Below are 27881 nucleotides of genomic sequence, written 5' to 3' on the forward strand. Positions count from 1 at the left end.
GCAGAAACAAGCAAAGGTGTCTCGTGACACCTTAAATGAAAGACAAAGCAGTTTTCTCATGGTGCAGAGATGCGCAGTGTGTTGTCCTAATTTAGCAGTTTTATAGATGCACATGAGTGCAGAGAGGAACATGCATAAACAACGGGGTCAAAAGGGTACAGAATGCTCTAGGTACACTTTGTGACATCTCTGTGCAGGGCTCGGCTAGAAATGTCACAAGCTGTACCCCCTGAATTCCCTGGCCATTTGGAACCCCTGTTTATTAATTCCTTTATTTCTCCAACAGAGCCAACCTTACCATTAAGCAGCATGCAGAGGAGCTGCCTCAGGCAGCAGATGAGAAGGGTGGCCTTAGAGCAAACAGATCAACCAACATGATCTAGTGGTTAGTGCAGTCTTCTCCAACCGGGTACCTTCCATGTGCTTTGAACTACAACTCCCATCTGCCTTAGCGCTAAGAAGATCAGCAGAAAAGAACTAGATAAAATAGCGGTCAATTGCAAAGGTGATTCGGACATTTAAGCTGACACACTCTACCTGAGAACCCCTCGCTATTCTATTGTATGCAACAAATAATTTTTAGGAGACGTGATCGTGGTTTATTGCATCTGCAGTGCCTGATGTTTTTATGGTAATTGTTGCATTTCTTTTTGTTCCCTTTGTGAATGATGCCATGGCCTTTGGCTAGTGCAATAAAGTTTATGATGATGATGCCTTAGCCAGCTTTCCGCATGGTCCGGGGTGATTAGAGTTGCATCTCAACAGGTACCAGGTGAGTGAAGGCTGTATTAGAGTGTCTAGGCATTCCTTTGTGACAACTATAACTGAGGTTTAAGGTGCCATTTGGTGATTAGCTTATATATCTGAGTTTCTAACACTTCTTGGGTCCCCAGATGTCATCAGACTACAACTCCCATCACCCCTGACCATTAGTCCTGTTAGCCAAAGGTGGTGGGAGTTGTAAGCCAACAGCCTCTGGGGACCCACTGCTGAGAAAGGTTGCACTACAGCAACAGAGGAGAAATTTGCTCCATCCTCTGTGTGACAGTCCTTCATGTATCTGAAGACGGCTGCCATATGGCCCCTCCATTGTGTCTTCTCCAGCCTAAATAAACCCAACTTCCTCCACCTTTCCTTAGAGGATTTGGTCACCAGGCCCTGCATCATCTTTGTCAGATACAAAAGGCTTTATAACAAACAGTGAAGACAGCAGTTTTCTGCATGCAGGGAGATTTAGAATCCTAGAGGAGCACGTTGTTGCTATTTTAGTGACGTTCCAACTCCAGCCTGGTTAAAGCCACAGCCCATTGTAACACCTCAAGGCTGCATCATTTAAATCTGCTGCGTTCATAGAGTTTAGACAGCGCAGAGCTGAAAAAGCATAAAGGTGAGTGCAGGGTGCCTTGTTTTTGCTGCATAACGCTCAGCCAATCAAATTGTTCAAGGAGGAGTTGATGGCCCTTGAAATTGCTTTCCGGCTGCTCCTTCCAAGTTTGCCCGCACAGCTAGCATGTGCAGCAGCTAAGAGCCCAGAAATGTTTGCATTTTCTGCCAAAGGCATTGGTGCTTCCAAACATGCCCCTTAGCTGGGGGCAAGTTGCAAAGGAAGGACAGAAAATGGAGGACGAAACTGAAATGAAAACGCATTTCAGGCAATGGCTGAATGTATGAAGAGTGGAGCCAGGAATTAGTTTCAGTTCACCCCTCCAGATAGGAACAAATTCTCTTCCAGTTCAACCCACAATTAATTCACATGGTCCTTGGAGTTTCCTCATCAGCCTTCAGAAAAGATACTTAAGAAGACTTAAGTGTAATGTGAGCAATTATTCCAGTTATTCCCCTCAACAATTATGACCTTTAAGCTTCAACCTCCCTGTGGAATGCCTTCAGATGTAAAGGAGATAAAGAACTACCCAACTTTTAGGAGACAATCTGAAGGCAGCCCTATATCAGGAAGTTTTTAATGTTTGTCATTTTATTATGTTTTTATATGTTTTGAAAGCTACCCAGAGTGACTGGGGCAACCCAGCCAGATGGGCGGGACAACAACAACAACAACAACAACAACAACAACAACAACAACAACAACAGAGCATCACTTTTCAAAGAGGTAAAAAAGGAAAATGCAATGACCACCATCTAACACAGGGTTAAGTGTGATCAGCAGCAGAGGCAAAACCACCCTCGCTGCCGCCCCCTCTGTCTCTCCCCACCCCGCCCCATTTTAATCCAGTCCTGGTCGAAGAGGAGGTCATGGCATCTCAATTTGTCGCCATAGAAATATTTTCAAACTCTGTGCAATCATTGCGATTTCCTTTGGAGGATGATAAAAGGAGAGGGAGAGAGAAAAAATGACCATCAGAAAATAGCCAGGAATGAGTGAGTGGCAGCGGCAGGGAGAGAGAGAGAGAAAAATCTACCTATATTTTGAAATGACATTATTTCCATCAGCTCATGGAAAAGTGGAAGGGAACAGCAGCGTTATTTGATTACTGGATGTCGCAGGTTTCTCACTTTTGCCTAGTTGAAAGGCGCCACGTTTGATACAGCCACAGTGCATCATGTACGCTTCTGCAGATTACGTTTTAATGGCTTATGATAACCTCGCCACTTGGGAGGACAGTGTGCGCTCACATTTGGCATATTGATGTAGAGCTGCAAAACCGGAGAGCCTGTGCCAGTCACTGCAGACAATAAAAAAAAGGTAAAGGAACCCAGTCAAAGGCAACAATTGGGTTGTGGCGCTCGTTTCGCTTTCAGGCCAAGGGAGCTGGCGTTTGTCCACAGACAGTTTTCCGGGTCATGTGGCCAGCATGATTAAACTGCTTCTGGAGCAACGGAACACTGTGACGGAAAGCAGAGCGCACAGAAACGCCGTTTACGTTCCCGCCACAGCGATACCTATTTATCTACTTGCACTGGCGTGCTTTCGAACTGCTAGGTTGACAGGAGCTGGGACAGAGCAGCGAGAGCTCACTCCCTCGCGGGGATTCAAACCACAGACCTTCCGATCAGCAAGCCCAGGAGGCTCAGTCGTTTAGACCACAGTGCCACCCAAGTCCTAACTGTAGGCAGTATTGAGCAGCCTGCCTGGTGGTGTTTAGCTGCTCTAGCGTCGCAAATGCTAAGAGCAGCCGTTCAAATACCTGCTAAAAGTTTAGGGATAACCTACAGCTTGGCATTCAGTTTCCCAGGCTTTTGGGAAGCTAACAAGGACATCATAAAATTGCAGAGTTGGAAGGGATTATCGAGGGCAGTCTATTGATCCCCTGCAATGCATGAAGATCATTACGCTACTTCTCAGTTTCTCTTGTATTTTCAGTTACAGATAGGTAGCTGTGTTGGTCTGCCGTTGGTCTTTAAGGTGCTACTGGAAGGAATTTTTTTATCTTGTATTTTCAGAGACACTTGTGCCGATTTCAATTTAAGCTTTTAGAAGGCAGGAGATGGGAAATCTCAGACTTGGGGGGGGGGGCAGATGCTGCCCTCCAGACTTCTCTCCTCCCTCACTGGTGTTTTGGCCATTGTGAAACTGAATTTTCTCACCCCTTATTTCACTTGGTTCACAGATCAGGCACCTCGCCTGCCCTTGCTGAACAGAGGGGCAAAGATCCCACTGAGCACAGTAGTGAGCAAAGGCAGGTTGTCTCCCCATTCCCACCCAATTGATGGAGGAGCGTTAACAGGACACTTTTTATCATCGTGCCCCATTAAATGTGGCCGCCATTTTGTGCTACATTCCAACACGCCTGGCATGTCTAGAAATCAAGTGTTCACTAGCGGTTGAAAACAGCAGACTATATTAAGAAACGAAAACATGATACTAAATTAAAACGGAAAATTAAAAACGCAATTGTATGCAATTGGAGTTGATGTCGGGCGAGCAGGAAGTCACTAATTTTGTTGAATATAATTTATTCGAGGAACAAATGTAACTTTCTATGTGTAAAAAGTAACATAATAATAATTTTTTAAAAGAGAATTCACCAGTGACCCACGCCACATAGCTTGTCGCTGCAGATTACATACATTGTATGGGAAACAGCAAATTGACAGTCGTTTATTGTGGATTTCTGGGGGAACATTTACTGGGACGGTGTCAAGGACTGGACAGAAGACTGGAATGGTGGAGGACAGCATAGATTTACAATGGTGGTTTGCAGGTCATGACTTTGAGACAGAAGTACAAAGCTGCTAGATAATGTTGAGAGAAGGGGGTAGCAGCAGAGCCAGAACAGCTGGCTGACTCATTATCATTAGAAAGCATTCCAGACCCTGCTTCTCCTAGGACGAGGAAGGCAGTGAAAGTGGGAGAGCAGAAAGCGAAGAGAAAAAGGTAGGGGTGTGTGTGTGTGTGTGTGTATGGATGGGGTGGAGCTGCCGGCGAGAGTAGAAGGGGAGAGATTACTCGGAGCAACGCCACTATCCTAGAGAATATTGAATACCTTGATAAGAGCTTCTTGTAGTACAGTCATACCTTGGTTTTCGAACAGCTTAGTTCTCAAACGTTTTGGCTCCCGAACACCGCAAACCCGGAAGTGAGTGTTCTGGTTTGCGAAGTATTTTTGGAAGCTGAACATCCGACGGGGCTTCTGATGGCTGCAGCCCATCGGAAGCCATGCTTTGAAAGTCGAACAGGCTTCTAGAACGGATTCCATTCTGAAAACCAAGGTACGACTGTATTTCCATTACTGGCAGCCTGCCATGAGGGAGGGGGATTGGGTTCCTTGAAGCCTGACAGATGGACATTTGAAGGGGAGCTCTTCCCAACAGCCTTTTCAGTCACCTCATTGGTCTTGTTTTAGCAATTCTCCAAGAGACATCTTGCTGCTTTTTGAACCTGTTCCTGCAGCTGTCAAACAGCAAAATCTGATTTGCGGCCATTATGAGGCGACTTTGAGTCTACTACTTCCATGTCATGAAATGCTTCGCTTGCTTCCTTCTTTCTTAAAAGTGCAAAATGTGTTCCTTTTTTTCTAGGGCAACCATAGGTTTTGGTTTTCTTTAAAGGACTTCCCTGCCCCGGCAGCTTTTAAACAGATATAAAATGTTTAATGGTGGTTTTTCCTGTTTTTAGCAGTTATTTTTATGTGTAGGCTGCCTTGAGTATCTGTAAGGGTAAAAAGATTAAGTTATAATTATAATGATAAATAATAGGCCTAGATGCATGATGATGAAAAGGCACACTCATTTGTAGAATTTTTTTTTAATAAAAAATTATGTACAAAATTTGACAATCATCTTAGAAAACTGCACAATGAATTTAAGTTTCATACAAAATTCTAAATGAAAAGAAACATTACAATACAAAATTATACTTTGGAGGGGCTCAGTGACAGACCCCTCCCTCCCCTCAACATGTTGGAAGAATACATGAGGGGGCTGTGCAGGCTTAGCTCCACCCTGTTGCACGCAGTGGCCACGCTCCAGCAGCCACCTGCACACTCCACTGCCTTGAGAAGGAGCTCACGTACATTTGCACACAGGTGCCGGCCTCAAGTTCCTCCAGGCTGAGGGCAGAATCTGGCTCAATCAGGATTGCCCCTTGCATGGAGTTCAACGTGCATACATTAGGACACACACACAGCCCCTTGTGATGGCACCTGAATGTGCAAGGGGGGAGGAGACACTGGGTGAGCCAATGGCCCCACACATGCATTTTCAATATGGAGGCTGGATGCTCCCACATGCCCCCGACACAAGGCACAAAATTTGCTACTTTTACTCATATATGACTGAGGGATAGAGAAGCTCACATATGGCTCCAGCACTGTGCAACCTTACTTAGGAGTAAACACTCATCGAGCATTCTGTTTTGTGTTTAGTAACTGAGGAAAGCTTTTGGCCTATCTAGTTCTACTACCCACGCACCCCCCGGCCCCAATCCTCGTGATCCTGGAGTTCTCTCTGAGAACACAGAACAGTAATTGTAAAAGCAAACAGCTGTGTTTTTCTGCGATGCATGGCAAGGTCACTGTAGCCCAGTCAAATGAGTACGAGAGGCCTTCAGGAAAGAACGCTGCAGATTTTAACACAATACAGACCCTGCAGTAACTCCTTGCCAACTCGACATTCCCCTGCAGCCAGTCAAGTGTGGCAAGAGATGAGCTTGCGGCAAAAGTCTTTGGCATCTACTTCCCTGCATCTATGAAACCAATACATAGGATGGAACCCCAAAGCTGAACAGGTGTGTGTCAATAGGAGCCAGGAGGCTGTTCCTCTGGCCCTCGTTTCAAGGTCCAATTGCCAGTAAAAGAAAGAGATAATATGAAGGCATCTTCAATACCATCACTCCTGTACTTGTATCTCACTCAAAAACACCCTCTGGCTCAAAACACATGTTGTTTTTCAACAATATCTCCCTGAGAATGCTAAATGCCACAGAGAGTTGCCCACCTTTTTACAGAGATGCTGGGGCTTGCTGTGCATGTAACGCTAAACCACAGTTTAGTGCCCTGATGGGGAAACTGTGGCCTTGTGGATAATATCAGACTCATAACTCCCATCAACCTTGTCAGTGGTCTGTGATGATGGAAGTTGGGGTTTGACAGCCTCCAGAGGACCTCACGTTCCCCCTGCTGCAGTTTAGTGCTACGCAGACAGGCTCTGTTCCTCTCTGCTCCTGAATGGCCAGGAGTTTCTTTTAAAAGAATTTTGGCTTAATGCAGGCACAGAGAATGTGCAGTCCAGAATGTGTTGCTGCGAGTCCAACTCCCAGATTGGAGTGCAACAACACAAAGAAGGCCGTGTGCTGCTCCCTATTTCCTGGCATATCGATATGTGAAAACCAGGAAACCGTGGTTCAAACCAAACTCTGGCTAGTCCCCATGAGCAGGCTTCATAAACCATGGTTCGAAGTTGACTTACTATGAAACTGCTCCAAGTGTTTGGTTTAAACGTGGATCCCTGGGTTCATATGCAAGCTAAGCCACAAGTCTTTAAAAATGTTACTGTCCCCCCACCACTGTGAAAAAACACAAGATTACTCACTTCTGTGGAGCAGCATCACATACTGGATACACCTTCCAGTTGAGTTACCAACTTTTTTTTTTTTTACGAGGCTCTGTTTTTGTGCAATTAGCATCAACCCCATCAGTCATAATTCTCATCTACATCAGAACTGATTTCTGCACAGCTCAAACACTGTTAAAGGCAACCTTATCTCCAGTGTTCAGGCTTGACTGGGTTGAGAAGGTCTGTGCATGTGAACACTTCTATGTTGTTTTTGTAAGTATGTTATTTAGTCACGTAATTACTTTTTAAAAAAATATTAAGGTGGGCTTCAGGTTTAAAAACAAAACAAAAAAAGTAATCAGGGTACCAAGGCAGAGTAGCCTGGTTTTAAAGAGAAATATTCAATGAGTGGGCAGCAGTTTGCAGCCTGCGATGTGGGTCATTTCCCCAATTTTGTGTATAATCAGATAATGATTGCCCACCTTGCATAAATTCTGTTCTCTTGTAGACTTTACCAATATGATGATTGGTAAGAGGTGAACAGCAAATATGGAATTTGTCACATGGTGTAGCCCTTCTGGGACTGTTCCTCTTCAGACGGCGTAAAGCAGACCCCATATTTTAATGCCTCACCTCCCAAACATTCATGTGCAATGTTCACATGTCAAGTAGTTTAGCCTCCCAGCGTTATCTCCCCCCCTCCCCAAACCCTCAGTATGAAGTGGTCCAGTCCTGGGAGGGCTCATCCATGTGACAGTTCTCAGTATGTATCTCTGCTCCTCCTGCTTGTGAAAGGTTTGCAGTGGGAATAACCTGGCCAGAGGCAACCAACCGTTTACCCAACTCCTGAAAGTTCCCATTGCCGAAGACCACCTCCTCAGTCCACCAAACGCAATCTGCTACACAAGAGAGACAACCAACATCTGGTGGTGCAGGAAGAACCTCAGGCCTTGCTCCATGTGGTTTCCCAGCATGCAGGCGCAATGAACTGTATGTAGTGCTTCTGAAGGCTATATTGTTCTCCGGGGGCAGGACTAGTACAGCCCTATCCTCTTCCAAAGTGAAACTGGACACAGTTTCTTACAAGTTCCATATACATGGCATGACAGCCATTAGCACCCGGTCTTTCTTTACAGACATTGACAGATGAGGTTTGTTTTGTTTCTTGGCAACTGCAGGCTCTCGCTGGCAGTTAATCTGTCAATAGGATTGCACATGGGCTCCATTTCTGCATGCAGAAAATTGGAGAGTCAGTCTTTGTGCAGTTCAAAGCCAGGTCTTTTTCTTTTAAGGCTTTTCTAATTCAGTCTGTCTCCCCCTTCTTCTTCTTTTAAGAGACCAGGAAGGCTCCAAAGAAACTTGCTTCTTTATCCATGTCCACGAGCGTCATATCACTGATAGAGACAAAAATCCGATCGTTCCTCTTTAGCTGGAACACTCCCCCTTGGTAGATAGAGAAAAGTCCATATTCTGCCCTTTTCGCCCAGCAGCTAGTTCTAGCGCTTTTCATCAGCAGAATCGGGTCTGGGTAAGTATCAACGCGCTTGGAAATGTACTGAACCATCTGCCTGGGATTCCTGACGCTGTCCGAGTCAGGGTCGGAACGGCGTTCGACACCCTCCTCTTCACGGAACCGGAAATACGTTTGGGAGTAAATGTAGTAGTAGCCCGCTTGTAGTATTATCAGCTCCCCGTCCAACAAGCCTACATTGTGGAGGAAAGAATGAGGCCAGCTAGCTGTCTGCCACGTGCCAATTTTGACTCCAAAACGACTTCTGCTCGAGGAATCTGCAGCGGGTTAGAAAAGAAGGCAAACGTGTATTTTAGGTGTGTAAAAAATAATAATAATCCAGAGTAAATCCCAAACCTTTCAAGTACAAAATAAACAGCTAACGGTAATAATGATAGCGATGATGAATTAATTGCAAATGTGTACTTTTGCAAGTTGAGTACTTTTGGAAGTTCTTGACAGCTTTTTATTTCAACCCAGTCTCTTTGCTCACCCTAATGCTCCTAAAGACATACAGCTCACCATTCATTTTGATGGTGTATGTTGTTGTTTATTGCTGTTGCTGCTGCAATATACAAGTGGGACCTGCAGCTATGTGTTGCGATGTACAGTGAGCTCCTAGGTTCCAGCCAGCCCTTTCACAGGATATTCCATTTCATCCCCCACCAAGACACATGGCACTCTGTAGCCACTGAACATGCTTCGCATTGTGCTGTTTTTTCTCCCTAAGGCTTTCCCACCACTTACGTTTTCTTTCTGAATATCTGCTCCTGTAAATCTTGGGGATTTCTCCAAGCTTGCTAACAATGCCCCTTTTCTTGTGCGTGGATGATGCCCATTTAAACTATAAAGCGATCAACCAATCAGAAAATTCTGAGTTCAACCTTAAGAACATATAGGACTGGTGTGGGGAATCTGTGTTGCTGAACGACAGTTCCCATCTGCCCCGGCAAGCAATAGCCAATGACAGCGGATGAAGGGAGCTGCAGCTGCTGAACATCTGGAGAGCCAAAGTTTCTCATCACACCAGATAGATGTTATCTGTTCTGCTCAGAGAACACTCCAGAGTGGCTTATGTTTTGCTTTTGAGTGCTTTTATGAATTGCATGTGTTTCTGTGTACAGTGGTGCCCCGCAAGACGAATGCCTCGCAAGACGGAAAACCCGCTAGACGAAAGGGTTTTCCGTTTTGGAGGTGCTTCGCAAAATGACTTTCCTATGGGCTTGCTTCGCAAGACGAAAATGTCTTGCGAGTTCCTGCGGGGTTTTTTTCCTCCCCCCCCCTTTTTCTAAGCCGCTAAGCCGCTTATCTGCTTATCCGCTAAAAGCCGCTAATAGCGCTAATCCGCTAAGACTTCAATGGGCTTGCTTCGCAAGACGAAAAAACCGCTAGACGAAGAGACTCGCGGAACGGATTAATTTCGTCTTACGAGGCACCACTGTAAATGTGTCACATTGTAATGCATTTATAGTTATGTTTAAGCTACGGTGCAAGTCATTTGGAGACCTCTTGTGTAACCATCAAGTTTAATTAATAATAATAGCAGTGATAATAATATAGAAATACGATTAAGCAAAATAAAAAAATACCATTTAAAACAATAGCCATCTAATATTTAACACAGCAGCAGAATCACACATTAAAAGCAACATCCAAATGCTTTTCTTTTATTACCTAATTTAGCCGGTGCATAATGACGTAAAAATATAAACATACTCTTGCTGGAACAACATAGCGACTTACTCTGTGTGGCCCAAACACTTTTCCCAATTCTGCTTCCAGTCAAGTGAGCTGCTGTTCTGGGGACAACACTCTGACTCACAGTAGAATCTACAGTAGAAGCATCACCTTGGATGGAAGAGGAAGGTCAGGATTTTAATCTTGAATTACTATCGCAACCACAGCATTGCTGCAGGCAAGACAGGATTTGCATATGGACTAGTGGTCCTCATTCTCCTGTTGCAGCTTGCAGCTGAAACACCTGGTGTCGTACGGCATGCCTGGTGTCGTCTGGTGTCAGGGGAGTGGCAGGTGGGCAGCCCCAACCAGGTAGCCCATGGAGAGCTGGCCACTTTTGGACCCAACCCTCTGGACAAAAGGGGAACCCAAATGGGGAAAGATGAGAGGCAAATACAAAAAAAATGAGAGGCACAAATACAAGATGGGTGACACCTGGCTTGAGAGCAGTACATGTGAAAAGGATCTAGGAGTCTTGGTTGACCACAAACTTGACATGAGCCAACAGTGTGACGCGGCAGCTAAAAAAGCCAATGCAATTCTGGGCTGCATCAATAGGAGTATAGCATCTAGATCAAGGGAAGTAATAGTGCCACTGTATTCTGCTCTGGTCAGACCTCACCTGGAGTACTGTGTCCAGTTCTGGGCACCACAGTTCAAGAAGGACACTGACAAACTGGAACGTGTCCAGAGGAGGGCAACCAAAATGGTCAAAGGCCTGGAAACGATGCCTTATGAGGAACGGCTAAGGGAGCTGGGCATGTTTAGCCTGGAGAAGAGGAGGTTAAGGGGTGATATGATAGCCATGTTCAAATATATAAAAGGATGTCACATAGAGGAGGGAGTAAGGTTGTTTTCTGCTGCTCCAGAGAAGCGGACACGGAGCAATGGTTCCAAGCTACAAGAAAGAAGATTCCACCTAAACATTAGGAAGAACTTCCTGACAGTAAGAGCTGTTCGACAGTGGAATTTGCTGCCAAGGTGTGTGGTGGAGTCTCCTTCTTTGGAGGTCTTTAAGCAGAGGCTTGACAACCATATGTCAGGAGTGCTCTGATGGTGTTTCCTGCTTGGCAGGGGGTTGGACTCGATGGCCCTTGTGGTCTCTTCCAACTCTATGATTCTATTCTATGATTCTATGATTTACGCCTCAGATCTTGGACAACGGTTAAGTCAAAGCCGGATGGTGCTTCGGCTAGATCAGGGTAGTCAACCTTTTTATACCTACCGCCCAGTAATGCATCTTTCTTGATGGTAAAATTTCCTTTCCACCCACCAGTGCTCGATGGAAGGAGGATTCAACTTGTGCTGTAGAACCCCCTACCGCCCACCTAGAATCCTGAAACGCCCACTAGTGGGCGGTAGGGACCAGGTTGACAACCCCTGGGCTAGACAGGTGACTCGCGTGGTTCCACCTGACGCACAGTTTCACATGTCAGGTACATTGGTACTCCAGACTTTTTGTTCATTTAGCCCAGTGCTGGCTACTCTTAACTGACAGCAGTTCTCCAAGAGCTTTAGCAGGTCTTTCCCATTGGCTATGGCCTGATGGAGGGAAACTGGAATGGGGTCAGAGGAAGGCAATGAAACATCGTCAGCCAAATGGAAAACAAGAGCAGGTAGGAGGAAAAGGATGAATGAATTGGTCATAAATGGCCTGGAGAACATGTCAGTCAAGAGGACATGACAGCTCTCTTCAAATACCTTAAAGGCTGTTGCACTGGAGGAGTCAAAGACCTGGGTCTTTTCTACCCCAGAGGGCGGGACTAGATCTAATAGGCTTAAGTTATAGAAAGGTAGTAGATTTTTCAGCTGAGCATCCCTGCTGCTGAATGGCGAATGCATTCTCACAATGGACCAGTTGGACTTTTCAGGCAGAAAGGTGGACAGCCATCTCCACATTCAACCGGTGCTATACCAGTTGCACTGGCTCCTGGTAGAGTACAGGATCAGGTTTAAGGTGCTCATTTTAACCTTTAAAGCCCTATATGGCCTAGGACCCTCATACCTAAGGGACTGCCTCTCCTTTCATGTACCACGGAGGACCTTACGGTCTTCAAATAAAAACATCTTAGAAATCTTGCACACCGACCCCTCTCACTCTCCAGGCTTCAGCAAAAGCCTGAATTCACCCCATAGGACGCACACACATTCCCCCTTCATTTTTGGAGGGGGGAAAGTGTGTCCTATAGGGCGAAAAATACGGTATTTCTCACATCCACCTCTATATCCAGCCCAATATGTGAGTAAATGTGTTCCCTGCATCAATACCTTGGACCGAGGAGGCTGCCACTTCTGCTTGGTTCCTGGCTATCATCTGCAAGTCCAAATACAATTGGTTAGCTTTTTCCCTTCCTGGTAAATTAAGAATAGCAGAATTCCATTCTGTAAGCTGCCTAGCAATGACTCCAGCACAGCAAGGATGGATAGCAGATTGTGAGTCATCAGTGAGCCCCCCCCCCCCTTTAAGGTACACTAGCTTAAGGAAGACTGCTGTGTACCTTTTGGGGAACTATGATTCTTGTCAATAATGCTGGACACGGTGGGCATTGTTCATTTAAGAAATACCCACAGGGAGGTTAGGCTGGCCTCAACCAGAGCCAGGGCTTTTTTGGCTGTGGCCCCAATCTGGTGGAACGCTCTGTCACAAGAGACTAGGGCCCTGCGGGATTTGACATGTTTCCGCAGGGCCTGCAAGACAGCGATGTTCCACCAAGACTTTGGCAAGGGCACAACTGGACCCCCTTCTTTGGTAATCCTCACAGAACTCTAGCCCAATGGTTGCCATTAATTTGATTTGAACTGATTTTATAATTAATTGATTTTAAAATGCTGTATTATTTTACTGTTGTTAGCCACTCTGAGCCCGGCTTCGGCTGGGGAGGGCGGGATATAAATAAATTATTATTATTATTATTATTATTATTATTATTATTATTATTATCATCTGCTTAAAATTGTTTCTTAACTGCCCTTCGTCAAAAGGTTCCAAGATATGAATGCAAAACTATGAGCAAAACTCTTTGCACAACGTACAAATGCAACAAACAACATTATAAGTGATGTTAATTGTGCTGTCATCATGACCTTTCAACTGTGCATCTTTTCGATGCCTTTGTGAACCTGTCTATAAACTCCTCTTTCTACAGCAGCCTTTTCTCAAGCTTTGGTCCCCAGGTAATGTTGGACTACAACTCCCATCATTCCTAGTCAGCAGGTATTGTGGGAACTGGTAGTCCGACAACCACCTGGGGACTCGAGGCTGCTCTACAGGAGAGCAGAGCCCTTTTTAAGCAAGACTACATGTTCCGGGTTACTTAAGCAGATTCAGTATGCCTTAAACCAGCCTTCCTCAACCTGTGGGTCCCCAGATGTTGTTGGACTACAACTCCCATCACCCCTAGCTAGAAAGGCCAGAGCTCAGGGATGATGGGAGTTGTAGTCAAACAACATCTGGGGACCCACAGGTTGAGAACCGCTGCCTTAGATGCAAAAGAGCCGCCTGTGGATCTGTTCTTGCTTTCCGCGCAGTCTGTTGCATCATGCTCAAGGCTTCAATCCTATACGCACTTACTTGGGAGTAAATCTCAACCCAATGGCCTGGGCTTCAGAGTAGACATATACAGGTATAGGATAGGAATGGTAGAGCCATTTCATACATTAAGTGGAGGCAAAACCAGTTTTGCCACAGAAAATATGCCCCACAGACACAGCCCATTGTGGCAGCATGGGAAATTTACCTGTATAACACACACAGTGTTTCCAAGTTTTTGTTGCATTCATTACTATTACTGTTTATTATATCAGGGGAAGAGTGCTTTGGAACTAGGTACACCCTTCAGGTGTTTAGGTACTTGACCTACAAAAACTGCAAGCCCTGAAAGGGGCCAAGATTCTTGTAGCAAAGTTCTTTTTCTGATTTCACTTAATACAGGTATTACAGGCGTACCTTTTTTATTAACCGTAAGAGCTGCAACTTGACTTGCCAGCAGGGGTCGCCCTCTTCATTGTAACTGGAATCGTCCAAGTCTTCCAGGGAAAAGTTTTCTCTGGTAAGGCAAGCATAGCCGTTCTTCGAGTAAGTATCTCGAAGCTGTGTTTGGAAAAAGAAGAAAAGGAAGTGTAAGACAATTGGGCAAAACAATATGCACAATATTTCAGTTACGTGAACATCAGAAATTTCTTCTATAGGTAGCAAAGCCCTTTCTGTTCTTAATGCTGCATTGCAAAAAAAAAAAAAAAAAAAAAAGAAAGAAAGAAGAAGAAGCATTTATAAAAGACCTAAATGGTTGGTCTTATTTTAAAAGCAGATGTATCCCAGGGAGCAAGGGACGTGGGTGGCACTGTGAGTTAAACCACAGAGCCTAGGACTTGCCAATCAGAAGGTTGTCAGTTCGAATCCCCATTGCTCCTGCCAACCTAGCAGTTCAAAAGCACATTGAAGTGCAAGTAGATAAATAGGTACCACTCTGGCGGGAAGGTAAATGGCGTTTCCGTGCGCTGCTCTGGTTTACCAGAAGCGGCTTAGTCATGCTGGCCACATGACCCGGAAGCTGTACGCTGGCTCCCTCGGCCAGTAAAGCGAGATGAGCGCCGCAACCCCAGAGTCCGTCACGACTGGACCTAATGGTCAGGGGTCCCTTTACCTTTTTATCCCAGGGAGCTGGTTTACACTAGATCACTCTATTTGTCCATCCAGATTAGTAACGTTGACTCTGGCTGGCTGCAGCTCTCCAGCATTTTGAGGGTCTTCCCATCTCCTGTTCCTCTCAACTGATTGACGCTGCATGCAAACATGTCTCCCTATATTACAGGGAGGGGATTTCGGCAGAATCATCAGAAAATTCATCATCACTATGACAATTCTGCGGAACTCTCCTTGAAATAAGCCTCCCGGGTAGCATTTGATTTCACAGTGCGATCCTAGATTGGTCTGCTCAAATGCAAACGTCATTGAGTTCGATGGGGATTTTCCCCACATAATTGTGTATGGGATATTAAGTCAGCAAGCCTCATGGAACCTCATGGAAGGCTTACTTCTGAGTAGGCATAACACAGATCACATCGTGCTGCATGAATACATTTAATGGACCACTTTTTATTGGTTGTTTATAAAATATGGGGGGGGGGTGGAACTGCGCCAATTCCATTTTAAAAACAAACCAGTTTGTGTCACCTCTTGAGATTTCTGGCAGCTTACTAAAGCATTTGTGGAGCTGAAAAACATTTCTGTGTTTGTTGGGGGTGGGGAGCAGGATATACCCAAGATTTAGCAGAAGAAAAAATAAAGGGAGTCTCTTGCACCAAAGTGTATTGATTCACGTAGCAATGAAAATAGCATTTTACAATTACACCGAAAGTTTCTCGTAAAATACAAAGAAAAGTCCCAAGAAAATAAGTCACAAAGTCACATCAAATTGTTGGCAAGCTGAATGCTAGGGACCCTCAATCTGGCTTTAGTTGCAGATGAGCTGCTGAACACAACCAGTCAGTTTCTCCATGGAAAGGCATTGAAAGACCCTTTCTAGCTACTTCACTGGGACCTGGCAAGCATCTTTTTCCACATCTGCTTCAGCTACTGGCGGACTGTTTCAGTACATCAGTTTTTCTTGCTAGACTGGGGCACAAATCTTCCGCAGAAACTCCGGAACCCTACAATGCATCGTTGGCCACTTAGCCAGTTTTTAAGCCCAAAGCCATAAGTCGTGATCCTCAACAATCCAGAAAAACGACTAGGTCTGTGTCGACAGAAGTACTGTGAGGGGGAGAGCTTTATTTGTAAGAAGCATGCCACCACTGCAGAGTGCACATGCAGGGTTTTTTAAACATGTTTTGGCCCCCTTCAGCTCCCTTCCCCTTCCTTCCCCCATCCCAATAATATAATATTCTCTCCTCCCTGGGCCTCTTTGTTACTCTCCATCCTCCACTAAGGCCTCATCCAGATACTCTTTTGTGTACAGGTCCATGCTTTAGAACTCTGTGTCAGAGCGCTTTCCCTAAAAAAAACCCCACTCTCACTGAAAACTATTCTGTGGGGAAACCGAATTGCCATTTGTCCAGATTCAGCTTTAAAGAGCTGGTTTCCTTTGGGATAGTGGTGTGGCAAAATAAAATAAATAATAATAATAATATTTATACCCCGCCCTCTGAGCAGCTTCCTCAACATTTTTTTTTAAAAAAAACAAATAATAAAATATCAAATATTTAAAACTTCCGCTATACGGGGCTGCCTTCAGATGTCTTCTAAAAGTTGTGTAGTTCTTCATCTCCTTGGTATCTGAAGAGGGTGGGTGCCACTACTGAGAAGACCCTCTGCCTGGTTCCCTGTAACCTCACTTCTTGCAATGAGGGAACCGCCAGAAGGCCTTCGGAGCTGGATCTCAGTGTCTGGGCTGAACAATGCAGGTGGAGACACTCCTTCAGGTCTGCATAAAAGCGGGGAGACTCTGACACAGAGCTTTAAAGCGTGAACCCCGTGCCCAGAAAGTGTGGTGCAAAGGCAAAGTGTGAGTCACTTTGAATTGCTCAAAATAAAGAGACAGAAAACAGTTCAGTACAGTAGTAGAACCGACCATCAGTCCTGACTGTTCATATATTCAGTTATGATGTGTACAGAATCTTCTTAGGACAATCAATTCAACGAACTCAATGACGCTTACTCCTGAGTAGACATGTGGAAGATTGCACTGCTGAGCACCTACTGCAGTTTGAATCATCAAGTAAGATTCTTTCCCATCCTCACCATGGAGGGTGCCCCACCCACATCTGATGAGCAAAACCAGAATAAATAATGCACAGCAACAGTGTGGAATGAATTGTGCAAATTTGCTCAATAATATATGCAAGTCACTGGATTTTTAAAAGACTGGATCCCCCACTGTGTTCCCCATAGGAATCCATGCTCGATTCTACCACGTGGCTCATTAGAAAGCCTCAGGAACAGGATTCCCCACCCCTCTTTTTCCCCAATCGATAATTTCATAGGTGTGGAGGACTTGTAAACAGAGGTTGCTGGCACCCCAGAGCTTTGCATCCTTGTGCCGAGAGGCAGCCAAGGGCAGCCTTGCCTTCTGCACCTCACCGGATACAACACATCTGGATGTAAACACAGCTGTGCCATAAGTGACCTGGCTTGGCTGCAGTCTGAAGAGGCAGACTAGGTCCCAGGCAATGGGGTGCGATGGAGGAGGAGAGCCAAGCAGAGGCGGCGGCAAAGAGAGAGAAGGTTTAGGAGGAATGTGACCACAAGATTGGAAGTATTAAGGGAGCTGAGAAGAGGCGGATTGGAGGACTGTGAGTGGAGCAACTGGGGTTGGAAGGGGAAGTGCGTACAAAACTTTGGATGGCGACTAAAACAGCCGCAAAGTCTCATGGAAGAGGCTAATGGATAAATAGAGAATTGTCTCCCCAAGTTGCCTCTGTAAACTTAAGCCAGCATGAGGCTCTGAAGGAATCCCATTAGGTGGATTTCAGGAACTATTGACTAGGGCAGCAGCTTTGAGTCATGGAGCACTTTTCAGGAGAGAAATCAGTCATGCTTTTGTCACCCTTATACCAAAGGCACATATTTATTTTCCTTCCCAATGACTTCGTGGAGCACAGTTTGGGAAACGCTGGACTAGGGGAAAAGATGTGAAGAAGGTGGTGTGAAGAACTGGAGTGAAACCCAGATTCAAATCACCACAGGCACACACCACTGTGAAGAAACGAAGAGAGGGCCCTGTAACTGGATCAGGCTGAAGATCCACCTGATTATGCGTACTCTTGTGACTAACTGAATGCCCCTGGGAATCCCAAATGAAATGAAAGTATGTTTGCAAAACACTGGAAATTCTGAAACTCAAAGAAAACCAAAAGCAGACACATTAAAAATAAATACAATGAACATTTTATTAATCGGAGCAGAGAAAGGAGGGGAGAACTACCAGACAATACAAAATAAAAGCCTTCCACCCACCCTGAAAACGGTATTAAGCAGTACTATGGACTTTAATATTGGACCTTTGGAAGACTGGATGATGGAGGGCTTTTCCAGCGTTGGAAGAAAGTTGAGGTCTTCCTGGCGGCAGCTCGCTCTTCATTCCACCTGCCGTTGCGTCTTTCATTCGGTGGCCACCATCTAAAAGGGAAACAAGGTGGAGCATTTAGCAATCCCTTCTTCCAGTCGCATCTGCTCCCTCCCTCCCTATTCATCAAACGCAAGGCCAAACTATCCCCTAGAAGTTAACCTACCCAAGCAATCAATGTAGGAGGTGTGCCAGCCGCTGGAGGTGGGTTCTTCTTCCTTTGGCATGATTCGGAATCTCTTGAGGACCTGTCAGTTCACAGGGAGAAGAGAAACGTAGCCTTCTTCAGGTTATAAACCAGGAGTGGGGAGCCTGTGGCTTTCTATACGTTGTTGTTGTTGTACTACAACAACTCCCATCAGCTGTGGTAAGACGGGAGTTGCAGTCCACTAACACTGGGAATACCACAGGTTCCCCCGTCCCTGCTATAAATATTGCCATCACACCACATCATGGCTCTTTTATTTGCCATTGGTTGGCTCCCACCAATACATACGTACCCAATTCATGCATTCAGTGGATGCCGCCACCTTCTGCTTTCCTTTTTCAGAGAATTAGACCTTTTTTGGCATTCCTTTCCAGCGAAACTCTGCAACAGTTTGCATCTCTCTTTCTCTGTGTGTCTCAATCTCAGGATCATGGGTATGAGTCCCACCCTGGACGAAAGATTCCTGCCTTGAAAAGGGGGTTGGACCAAATGATCTTTGTGGTCCCTTCCAACTCTACAATTCTATAGAGAATTCTGCACAAGTTTTGGAGGCGTACAGGAAGAGCTCTGTGCAAGCTATGAAGCACAGCTCAGGTCTTCGGAGGTACCTTAAAAACCACAGGGTGGCCAAAGAAACAAACAAAAAACCCCACTGTCAACTAGTTGAAGCTCTATCCAAGCTTAGCAAACTTCTTTCTCTGACATGGAACTAAGCCAGAAATAGCAGCCAAGCCCATTTCCCTTCTAACCTAGTTTGTTATGACTTGGCTTCACCCCAGGGCAGACTGGGTGGGGGAATTTTCAGCGTCATTTTCTGCCGGTGGCTAGTTTCTCACAAACTATGAGCCAGAAAGTTGCACGAATGTCGGGCAAGGAAAAATACAGGGATGTGAAAAATCAGCACAGGCCAACTCGCCCCTCTTGACCCATCAAAACCATTTTACCCCTGGGGCATCTCTGCATTCCTCAGCTTAAGGTAAAAGCCAGAGGAACCTGGAGGGGGAGAAGGAGGAAAAGCAGAGAAAACAGGACGTCTCCAATGAGAACAGCATGCCTCGCATTCTTCCTTTGGTCCAGGTAATAAAGATATCTCCGCATTCCAAATCCTCCAAGCCATCAGCTACAAAAACTTGCATGGGTCATTTGCTTCTGCGGCTTCCAAATCCGAAGACTGGTATCAAATACGATGAGACTGTGATTTCGTTCAAGGAATGTGATCTACTCACACACACAATAAAGTCAATTGTGGCGGGGTTCCCCTTTTTCATTTTCTTGCAGCATCCCAAAAATAAAGTGCTCATTTGTTTTCTCCGCAACCCTTTTGGGAGCGAGACTTGAAATCTCAAAATCCACATTCGGGGGAAATGCCTCTACAGCCAGCCAAAATGTTCCAAAAGCAGCGTGCAGAGTTTTCGTGTTCTCCAGAAGGACCCAACTTGGGTTACTCATCCACGATTTTCCTCTTGGAGATGGGACCCAAAAGAAGAACCAATCCATTCAGCACAGCTGCATTTTCACCCTTCTGCACAGCAAACAAGTTGTGGAAAGCATTTTCATATGTTAGACCAGTTTTTCCTTTCCATGTAATTCCATCACTGAAAGCCCTGCAAGGAGGAAGCTGCTACTGGTGGTCAAGAGCGATTTTCTTTGTTCCCCTTCCTGGTTCCACATCCTGCAGGAAACCCGCTTTGAACAAGGCTCTTAGAACCCCCCAACTTCAGAAGATGTGGCCCCAGAGATGATGTGGCACTTGATCAACAACAGAAAGCAGCCAAATTCAATGAGTTGCGGGAAGGCAGGGGGAAGTGTTTCAGTAGACTAGGCTGATCAGTAGTCTACTTTGATTGGCTTCCACTGTGAGATCCTCCATAATCAACCGTGAAGCCTAGCGCCAGTCTTATAGAAACTCGGATATATATATAAGCTAATCGGTGAAATTCGTTGTTAATTTCATTTCTCTGCCGCTTTATATTTTAAAGGGAAAAAACTCAAAGCGGCTTACAACACATTAAAACATCGAATAAAACAACCCAGAGACAATAAATTTCCATGGATCAGGCGCCATGACACCTTCACTTGGTTGCAAAATGCGCCTGGGGAATTCTGAACACTGCTCTCTGTATGTGGCCCTCAGGACTCTTCCAGACCCCTCTTCTCCCCAGTGCTGCTCCACAGCCTCCTTTTGCATAGCTAGAATGTGCCCTGGAACTCTGGAGGTGCCTCTTTGCTTGCCTAGATGGAGAAAGTGGTTTGTGGGTGTGTAGAAACCTCTGAACTCCTCTGTAGCTGCAGTGTGACCAGCCAAGTCAGAGAAACTTCCATTGTTTCACCCGCTTCCCCTTTGCCCAGCCACCACTTGAGAAGTGGCCAATGACATCATGCAGTCTTCAGATTGAAGAAAAAGTTCCCCCGTTCTCCCGCCTAGCAATTCTCTTTCCCCCGAAACTCCTGCAACACAGTGTTGAAAGTCCAACATTCTGTGGCTATGCCGTGTCTCAGAATTTTCGCTTTCAGAGCGGTTTTCAGCCCACAAGGATGACTCTTGCAATTAGCCAGAACGCTCTGCATGGGAGAGTTTCATTCTCAACAACAACCAGGGCTTTATTTAAGGTTAATGTTGTGCGGGTGGCCGAGTCGGCAGATTCAGATGACTCCAGGAAAAAGCATCTAGCCAGGAAAACCACAACAGATCTTCTGCCTGAATGGTTTTGAACTTCTTTTTTAACAAACTATCCAAAAAAAATTCCCATGGTCTAGATTAAGTTATTCATGACCAATGCAATAACCCCCCACCAAAAAAAATTGAAAACTTGATAGAAAAGGAAAACAAGCAAGAGGAAGGAAGAGGGAACAAGGTCAGGGGAAGCAGAAATAGCAAGTTAAAGTCAAATGCAGCTTGGTCTATAGCTAACAGTTTCATTTCTTCTATTCAAGGCTATCTGCTCCTTAGCTATCAATTCCTCTTATTCATCACTTAGTTCACCCAAGGTGTTTGCTCCAAAAGCAGAAGAGGGCGGGAATTTTGTGAAATGATAATTCCCCCCCTTTCCATAAATACAGGGAATTTAAAACTAACAAAGAAAAAGCAGGTTGTGCAGTAGTGCAACCCAAATCAGACTAAGATTAGTTTTATGCTCACTTAGTTTGTGAGTAATATCCACTGAATTTCGTGGGATTTATTTCAGAATAATCATGCCCTAGGGCTTGGGTTGCATTAGAACTTGTTGCCTCGTCTGCAGAACGCATTCTAAATTCCAAGATCCGGATTTTGAACAAAATTGGAATTGGGAGATAAAACTGGACACAGGGTTATGGGGCGCTGGCAAGAGAACAAGTGGTGTGTTGACCAGCCAAGCTGCATCTGAAAATGATAAATGCATGAGTGTTCAGGAACCAATCCTGGACTTCCTCCTCCCACTACTTGCACAATGGGTTTGTTTTCTTGTGAAACAGCAAGATTACAGGATTGCACCATAAACTGCAGGAAAATTTACAGAGAAGCAGGCAAGAGTTTACAGCGAGAAAACACCTGGGCATTGCGGTTTCCAGAACAATTATGCAGTCAGGTTTATCTTCTGCCAAAAGCAGACAATACTAGCAACATGTCTAGGTAAATAGGTGCACAAGGAAGTCACTTTGACAAATTAATGGGCAGTGACCTAGAAAAGGGACAACAGTACAAGACTTTTGGACCAATTGTGTGTGTTGCACTCAAGCACAAGGAATTGACTCTATACTGTTAGTATTGCTCCTCCAAGCACAAAGCAAATTCCACCACTTCCCCCCTTACCCCACCCCTTAGTACAGCTGTGGAGAATCTCCAGATGGTGTCAAACTACAACTCCCATCATCCTTGGTCATACTTGCTGGGGCTGATGGGAACTGTAGTTCGGGAACATCTGGAAAGCCAAAGGTTCCAGATGTTGAGAGTACAACTCCTATCAGTCTTGTGCAGGCTGCATTTTGATTTCTTGTGCAGGTTTCATTTTTGGAATAATAAATTTTCAGAGTAGTTTTTACAGTTATATAAAAAAATTACTGATTTGGTTATACTATACTACTCAAAGACAACCTTGAAGCAATGAGTGTGTTACTTCAGTTTGACAAATATGTCCTCTTTGCTAAAATGAGCTAAAGGAGGAGTCTGGGTAATTTCTTCTTAGGTGCATACTTTTTTTTTTATTATTCTGAGCTGTTTGCTCTTATGCACTTTCCTGGAGTAGGAGTCTTCCCCACCTTTCCCAAAGGATGTCAAACAGACAAGACTTAAAAACAAACAAAAAACAACTCTCTCTAGGCTAATAACTCTATTGTTTGGAAGACTTCCTGGTTGCTATAAATGCATTCTCCCCTCCTTTGCAGCATTAAGTGACAGCTGCCCAAACAATACAATGGGAAAATCCAGGATTGTATTTGTGATTGCATAGCCATGTGTCCCCACCCCTCAAAAAAAGAAAGTGGGACCAAAGACTTTCCCAATTCAGATCTTATTTCATGTGAAAAAGTAATTTTTAAAAAAGTCAGTAATTTTTTTAAAAAAAGTTTTGTGGTTTTGTTTTGTTTTGAATCCTTCTTCCAGTGAAAATAGAAAGTTTCTGCTGCTATTTTGCACACATTGCAGGATGGAGTGGGGTTCAGGCTCAAGAGTGTATACTGTTTTTAACACCCCTGCAGTGTAGTCCAATGTATGTTAGAAGTGAACATGAGCCTGAGAGAGCTTACACAGCAGTCCTGCACCACAGCCCAGTATTTTTGAGCCTCCGGTTGCGAACGCTGTGGGTTGTGCGTTTTCAGGTTGCGGACCGCACCGAACCCGGAAGTACCGGAATGGGCTACTTCCGGGTTTTGGTGCTCACGCATGCGCATAAACACAAGATGATATCACACGCATGCGCAGAAACGCCAAATCACATCACGTGCATGTGCAGCGCTGCGGGTTGCGAACGTGCCTCCTCCTGCACAGATCACGTTCACAACCCTAAGTATGACTGTATTGCAAAGCAGGGGTTCAAAGACAGCTGTATGGCAACCACCCTTCAGTGCAGTCCATTGTTATGTCCAGTTTTCGGTTGTTGTTGTTGCTTGCTTGCTTGCTTGCTTAAGGAAAACGCAGGTGACACTGCAAAGTTGCACTTTCTTTCCCACCTTTGGGAGTTCCCCTATTCTCCCACCACCCAAGCAGAAAAGCAGCTGGAAATGTAAATTTGGACCATGGAAATAATCCCTTCTGCAGAGCCTCAGAGATGCAATAATTTGCACCCTTTTCCCACAAGGCTGTATTTCCCTACAAAGACACACATTCAGAAAACCCATTAGTAATCCAAGCCACATGGTTATTATACAAAGCCTAATAATGCTACTCTGCAAGTTTATGACCCTATTGCCTCTTTCTGCCAGGGGTTTGTTTGCACCACCACCAAATCACACTTTGCATCTGAAGCCCAATGTAACAGGATCGTGGCTGGAGATTCCCTTCCCAGCTCAAATTGGTTGCATGCCAAGAGGATAGTCCTCTGACTTGCATGCAGTTCTGCTCCCCCAACAAAGCAAGGACAGGAACAATCCAAGTCACCTTGTTGAGCAGTGTGTGTCAATCTAACTTTCTTAAGTCTATGGCACAAAGATATGTTTGTCCTCTCGAGAAAGACGAGCACGGGGCAGTTCTGAGACCTACAATTTCGCTGGCCATGATCATCTTCTTTTCAGAGGAAGGAAAGCGTGGGAAATGCAGCCCCAGTATATAAAAAGTGCAAGTACAGTAAAGATAAATGAAGCAATAAGGCACACCCCTCCTCTGCAAGCCCTCCAGGAATCGCTCGCGAGTTGCCCATGTGACCAAAACACTTGTGTGTCCAAACAAGAAATTGTAATGAAGTTCTGCACCAACGCTAGTCACAGAGAGAGCATTTATCACATTGGTAACTTGGGACTTCATCCTAGTCGCATAGGGCTGACAAACCCTGCTTTGTCTCACTTGTCTTTACAACAAACCTGTCAGGTAGACCAGGCTGAAATACCCAAAGGCTTCCACCCTCCCTAGACAGCAGGGTAATTGATCAGGGCTGATGCGAGTTGTAGTTTATCAGATGCTGAAGGAAAACAGGCTTCTCCCCGCCCCACAATCATGTCTGCAAGAAGTCTACCCAGCTACTCATTCAGTAAAGATGTATCTGAGTGACTTCCTAAGGAGAAGGGCACTTTGGTTCACATTAAGTGGAGAGAACAGAAAAATGCAAGTGGATGTGTGAATGTCCCCCTCTTTGGGGTCACAAGAGGTTGTTCTACCTTCTTCTGTACCAATATGAGAACTCTTGTGTATGAAGAGCACAGGTGTGGAAATAAAAGTTCTTCTATGTCTCCTGCACCATGACAATGCAGGTAATCCAGACATTTATTTATTCATTATTAAATAACCCTTCTGGACTGTACACAACTGCACACAACAATATTACTCTAAAGTTTCTGTGAGTATTACCAGAATCCACCTTTGGTCAGGAGTGCTGATGGCTGGGCTGCATTTGCATGAACAGACAAGAGGTTCTTTCACTGTATCTCCATGATGGAAAGATAACTTGGTGGCACGTTGCTACAACTGGAACATGAGCTTGTAATACTCGGGCATATTAAAAATGAGAGATGCTTGGCAATTTTATTTCTTTTTATTACAACCACTAAAAGAGATTTTTATTGCATTGTTTTTTATGTAACAAAAATGACACACACACACACACAAAATCTTCTCCAGTTCAGAATGTAAGAAACTGTGCAGCCTTATTTTTCGAATGTGCTATCAATCTGGGAAGATCCTCGGTTATTTCTTGCCTAATGTTTGCTGTTACTTCTGTTTGTCTGTTTGTTGGGAAATTACTTTCAAAGACAAAACAAAGCAAAATACCACTGTTGTCCCGCACCCAGATCGAAAACCCTCTTTTTGTTAAGGAAAAAGGGGAGGAGGCAAACTTCCACAGATCTTGCCACCAAAGTTGGTTGTAGGTACTGTTACAACCTGGCCTGTTTGATAAGGAATGCACAAAGCAGGCTGCCATCCCATGGAGTATCTCAGAAAAAAACGCTCATCAAAACAACTTGTAATTTCCAGAGCCAAATGCAGAAGTTATCCTGCAAACAGAACCTTGTATCTCCTTTGGAAAGATAAACCGAGATACGGAAAGGTATTAAGCAATCAAATACTTCTCTTTTCCAAGAAGCCTTTTGTTTATGCCAGCTCAAAAATTTTATGACCATTTTTTCTTTCTTTTTTTTTAACAGAAGGAAGCAAAACAAAAACAGGGGGACTTGTTGGTCACAACCTGTAACGCCAGTTAAGTTAAGCCACTACTTGAAAACAAAAGCACTCTAGGTTTGGGAAAGAGCTTCGAAGGGGGCGGGGACAAACCCTTTCTGTTTTAAGAGAGGATTATGGAGCCATTTAAGTCTCTTATACAACCAAACCATTCGCTCCTTGCAGTGTTTGAAAGCACATTTTCAACAGCAGGAAGAACCTGGGGAGGTAAGGAACATTTGTGCTGGTAGCTGAAGCCGTACCCCTGCGGTACAGCAAGCATAACCAATGGTGAGGGATGATGGGGGCTGGAGTTACAAAACATCTGGTTCGCCATTGATGGTTTAAGGTAGAAGAGCCCCTCTTTGATCCTTTTCACTTGGCCATCTGGGGGTCATCCATTCTGGCAAGAACAAAAACTCCAGCTGGCGGACCCCCTTCCCCAAAAGTGAGCAATGGTTTGTTTGTTTTCCCCTTTGCCATTTTGTCAGGGGAGTTTTCACAACAGGCAGAATCCAACTGCAATTTTTTCCCCTGCAGCTCCAAAGTGGCCGAAGGCCAGGATTACGGGAGGGAACTGCGTGTCCCGAATGCGCACAACCCACACAATGAAAAGAACAACAAACTACTGACACAGAATGATAGCATGATGGGGATGCAGCGTTATTGATTATGCAGAAGACCTTGTGCCAGGAGTGGGGAAGGTTTGAGCTATCCATAATTTGCGGGACTACAATTCCCATCATCCTTTGACCATGGGCCAGTATAGAGGAGGATTGCTGGGGGTTGGAGTCAAACAACATCTGGAAGGCCGCAGGATCCCCACCCACCCCCGCTCCAGATGTTGCCCAAATCCCTGGCCATTGGCCAAGCTGGGTGGAGTTGGAAGGAGTCGGAGCTGGAGCGACACACATACTTTTTAATTTGGAGGGGGAAGAGTTTTTGTAATGTACCTCGCATTCAAATCCTTTGCCCCGTTTCCTCGGAAGCAAGTCCCGGTGCGACCAATGCAACTTGCTCGCGAGGAACTTGCTCGCAGAGCACTGGGATCCCGATCCTGCCGGAAGTATTGTAGCCTCAATGCAGGATTTACTTGAGAGTTAAGTTGCATCGGGTTGCAGACGTGCAATTTCCGTTTCCTCGGAAAAGAGCGCGCGTGCTCAGGGCTGCAAAACGAGCACTCCGCCCCATGCACTTTTACTTGCAAGTAAGCCCCGCCAAAATCAGTGGCACTTAGGTAAAGGTAAATAGGATTAACCCCTGCCAAACTTTTCTTTTCAAGTAAATGGAACCCGTTGAATGCTAAACTTCCCCCGGTTTCTTTATCCGGTAAAGAAAACAAACGGTTAAATGAGTTTGAATAAGTCAAAACAAACGTGCAATTGAAGCATTTTCCCGTTTTTATTATCCTCTCCCTTCCTAGGAGTTTTACTTCAAAGTAAGCCTAGTGAGGATCGCTGGGTTCCCTCGAATTAACCACGCCTCTCCGCCTAATGGCAGAACTTTCCTTTTGCTTTACGAACAAAGAACTAAGGGAGGGGATGAAAGGCAGGCAAGTTGGGGCGCGGGAGCGATCCGGCCCTTAATCCAGAGAAACAAGCGCAACGTGTTGCAACTCGCGTGGGAGTATAAAGGCAACGCTGCAAAATGGAGAAGGGAAAAACCATGCATTTATTTTTTAAAGCATGCACTCCCTGGGAGCTATGCCCCAGTGAACTCAACGGGATTAACTCCCGAGGAGACCTCTGCAATCTATCTAAATATACACATGGGCATGCACGGCGAGGAAGCTGCAAGGATCCGCCCGCCTGCGGCGGCGGAAAAAAAAAAACCCAACACGGATCCCCACGCGCGAATTTTCCACTGACCTGTTGCAACTCGTTTGAGAAATAAAGGAAGGTAATAGCCACGCATATGGATTGCAGGAGCAGCGAGAAGATGAGCACCAGGCCGCAGGTCTGGCCGGTGGTGGGGCCGCTGGAAGCCAGCATCATGCGCGCTGGAGACAAAGGGGAGCGCGCAGCGCCCCGAGCATCCGCTTGCGTGTCTCTCTCGGTGGGGCGGGCTGGGGAGCAGAGGCAGACAGGACGGCGGCTGTGCTGAACAGCCTCTCCTACTCCTCTCTTT

General features: G+C 45.3%; 1 protein-coding gene across 2 annotated transcripts; it reads right to left on the reverse strand.

Moving 5' to 3' along the window:
* Window positions 1-5953: 5953 nt before the first annotated feature.
* On the reverse strand, window positions 5954-27881 carry TNFSF10 (TNF superfamily member 10). Of its 2 annotated transcripts, none has more exons than XM_079978251.1 (5): window positions 27623-27881; window positions 14148-14291; window positions 12470-12515; window positions 10208-10312; window positions 5954-8742 (listed from the first exon to the last, which is right to left on the reverse strand). In XM_079978251.1, exons 1-5 carry the CDS (start codon window positions 27746-27748, stop codon window positions 8285-8287), a joined length of 879 nt encoding a protein of 292 aa, XP_079834377.1. In that variant the 5' UTR covers window positions 27749-27881; the 3' UTR covers window positions 5954-8284. The 2 variants fall into 2 exon arrangements, with proteins under 2 accessions (XP_079834377.1, XP_079834376.1); XM_079978250.1 differs by lacking the exon at window positions 27623-27881 and adding an exon at window positions 18200-18512.

The sequence above is a fragment of the Podarcis cretensis genome (genome assembly GCF_951804945.1).
Source record: "Podarcis cretensis genome assembly, chromosome: 5".
In the NCBI taxonomy this organism is placed as follows: domain Eukaryota; kingdom Metazoa; phylum Chordata; class Lepidosauria; order Squamata; family Lacertidae; genus Podarcis; species Podarcis cretensis.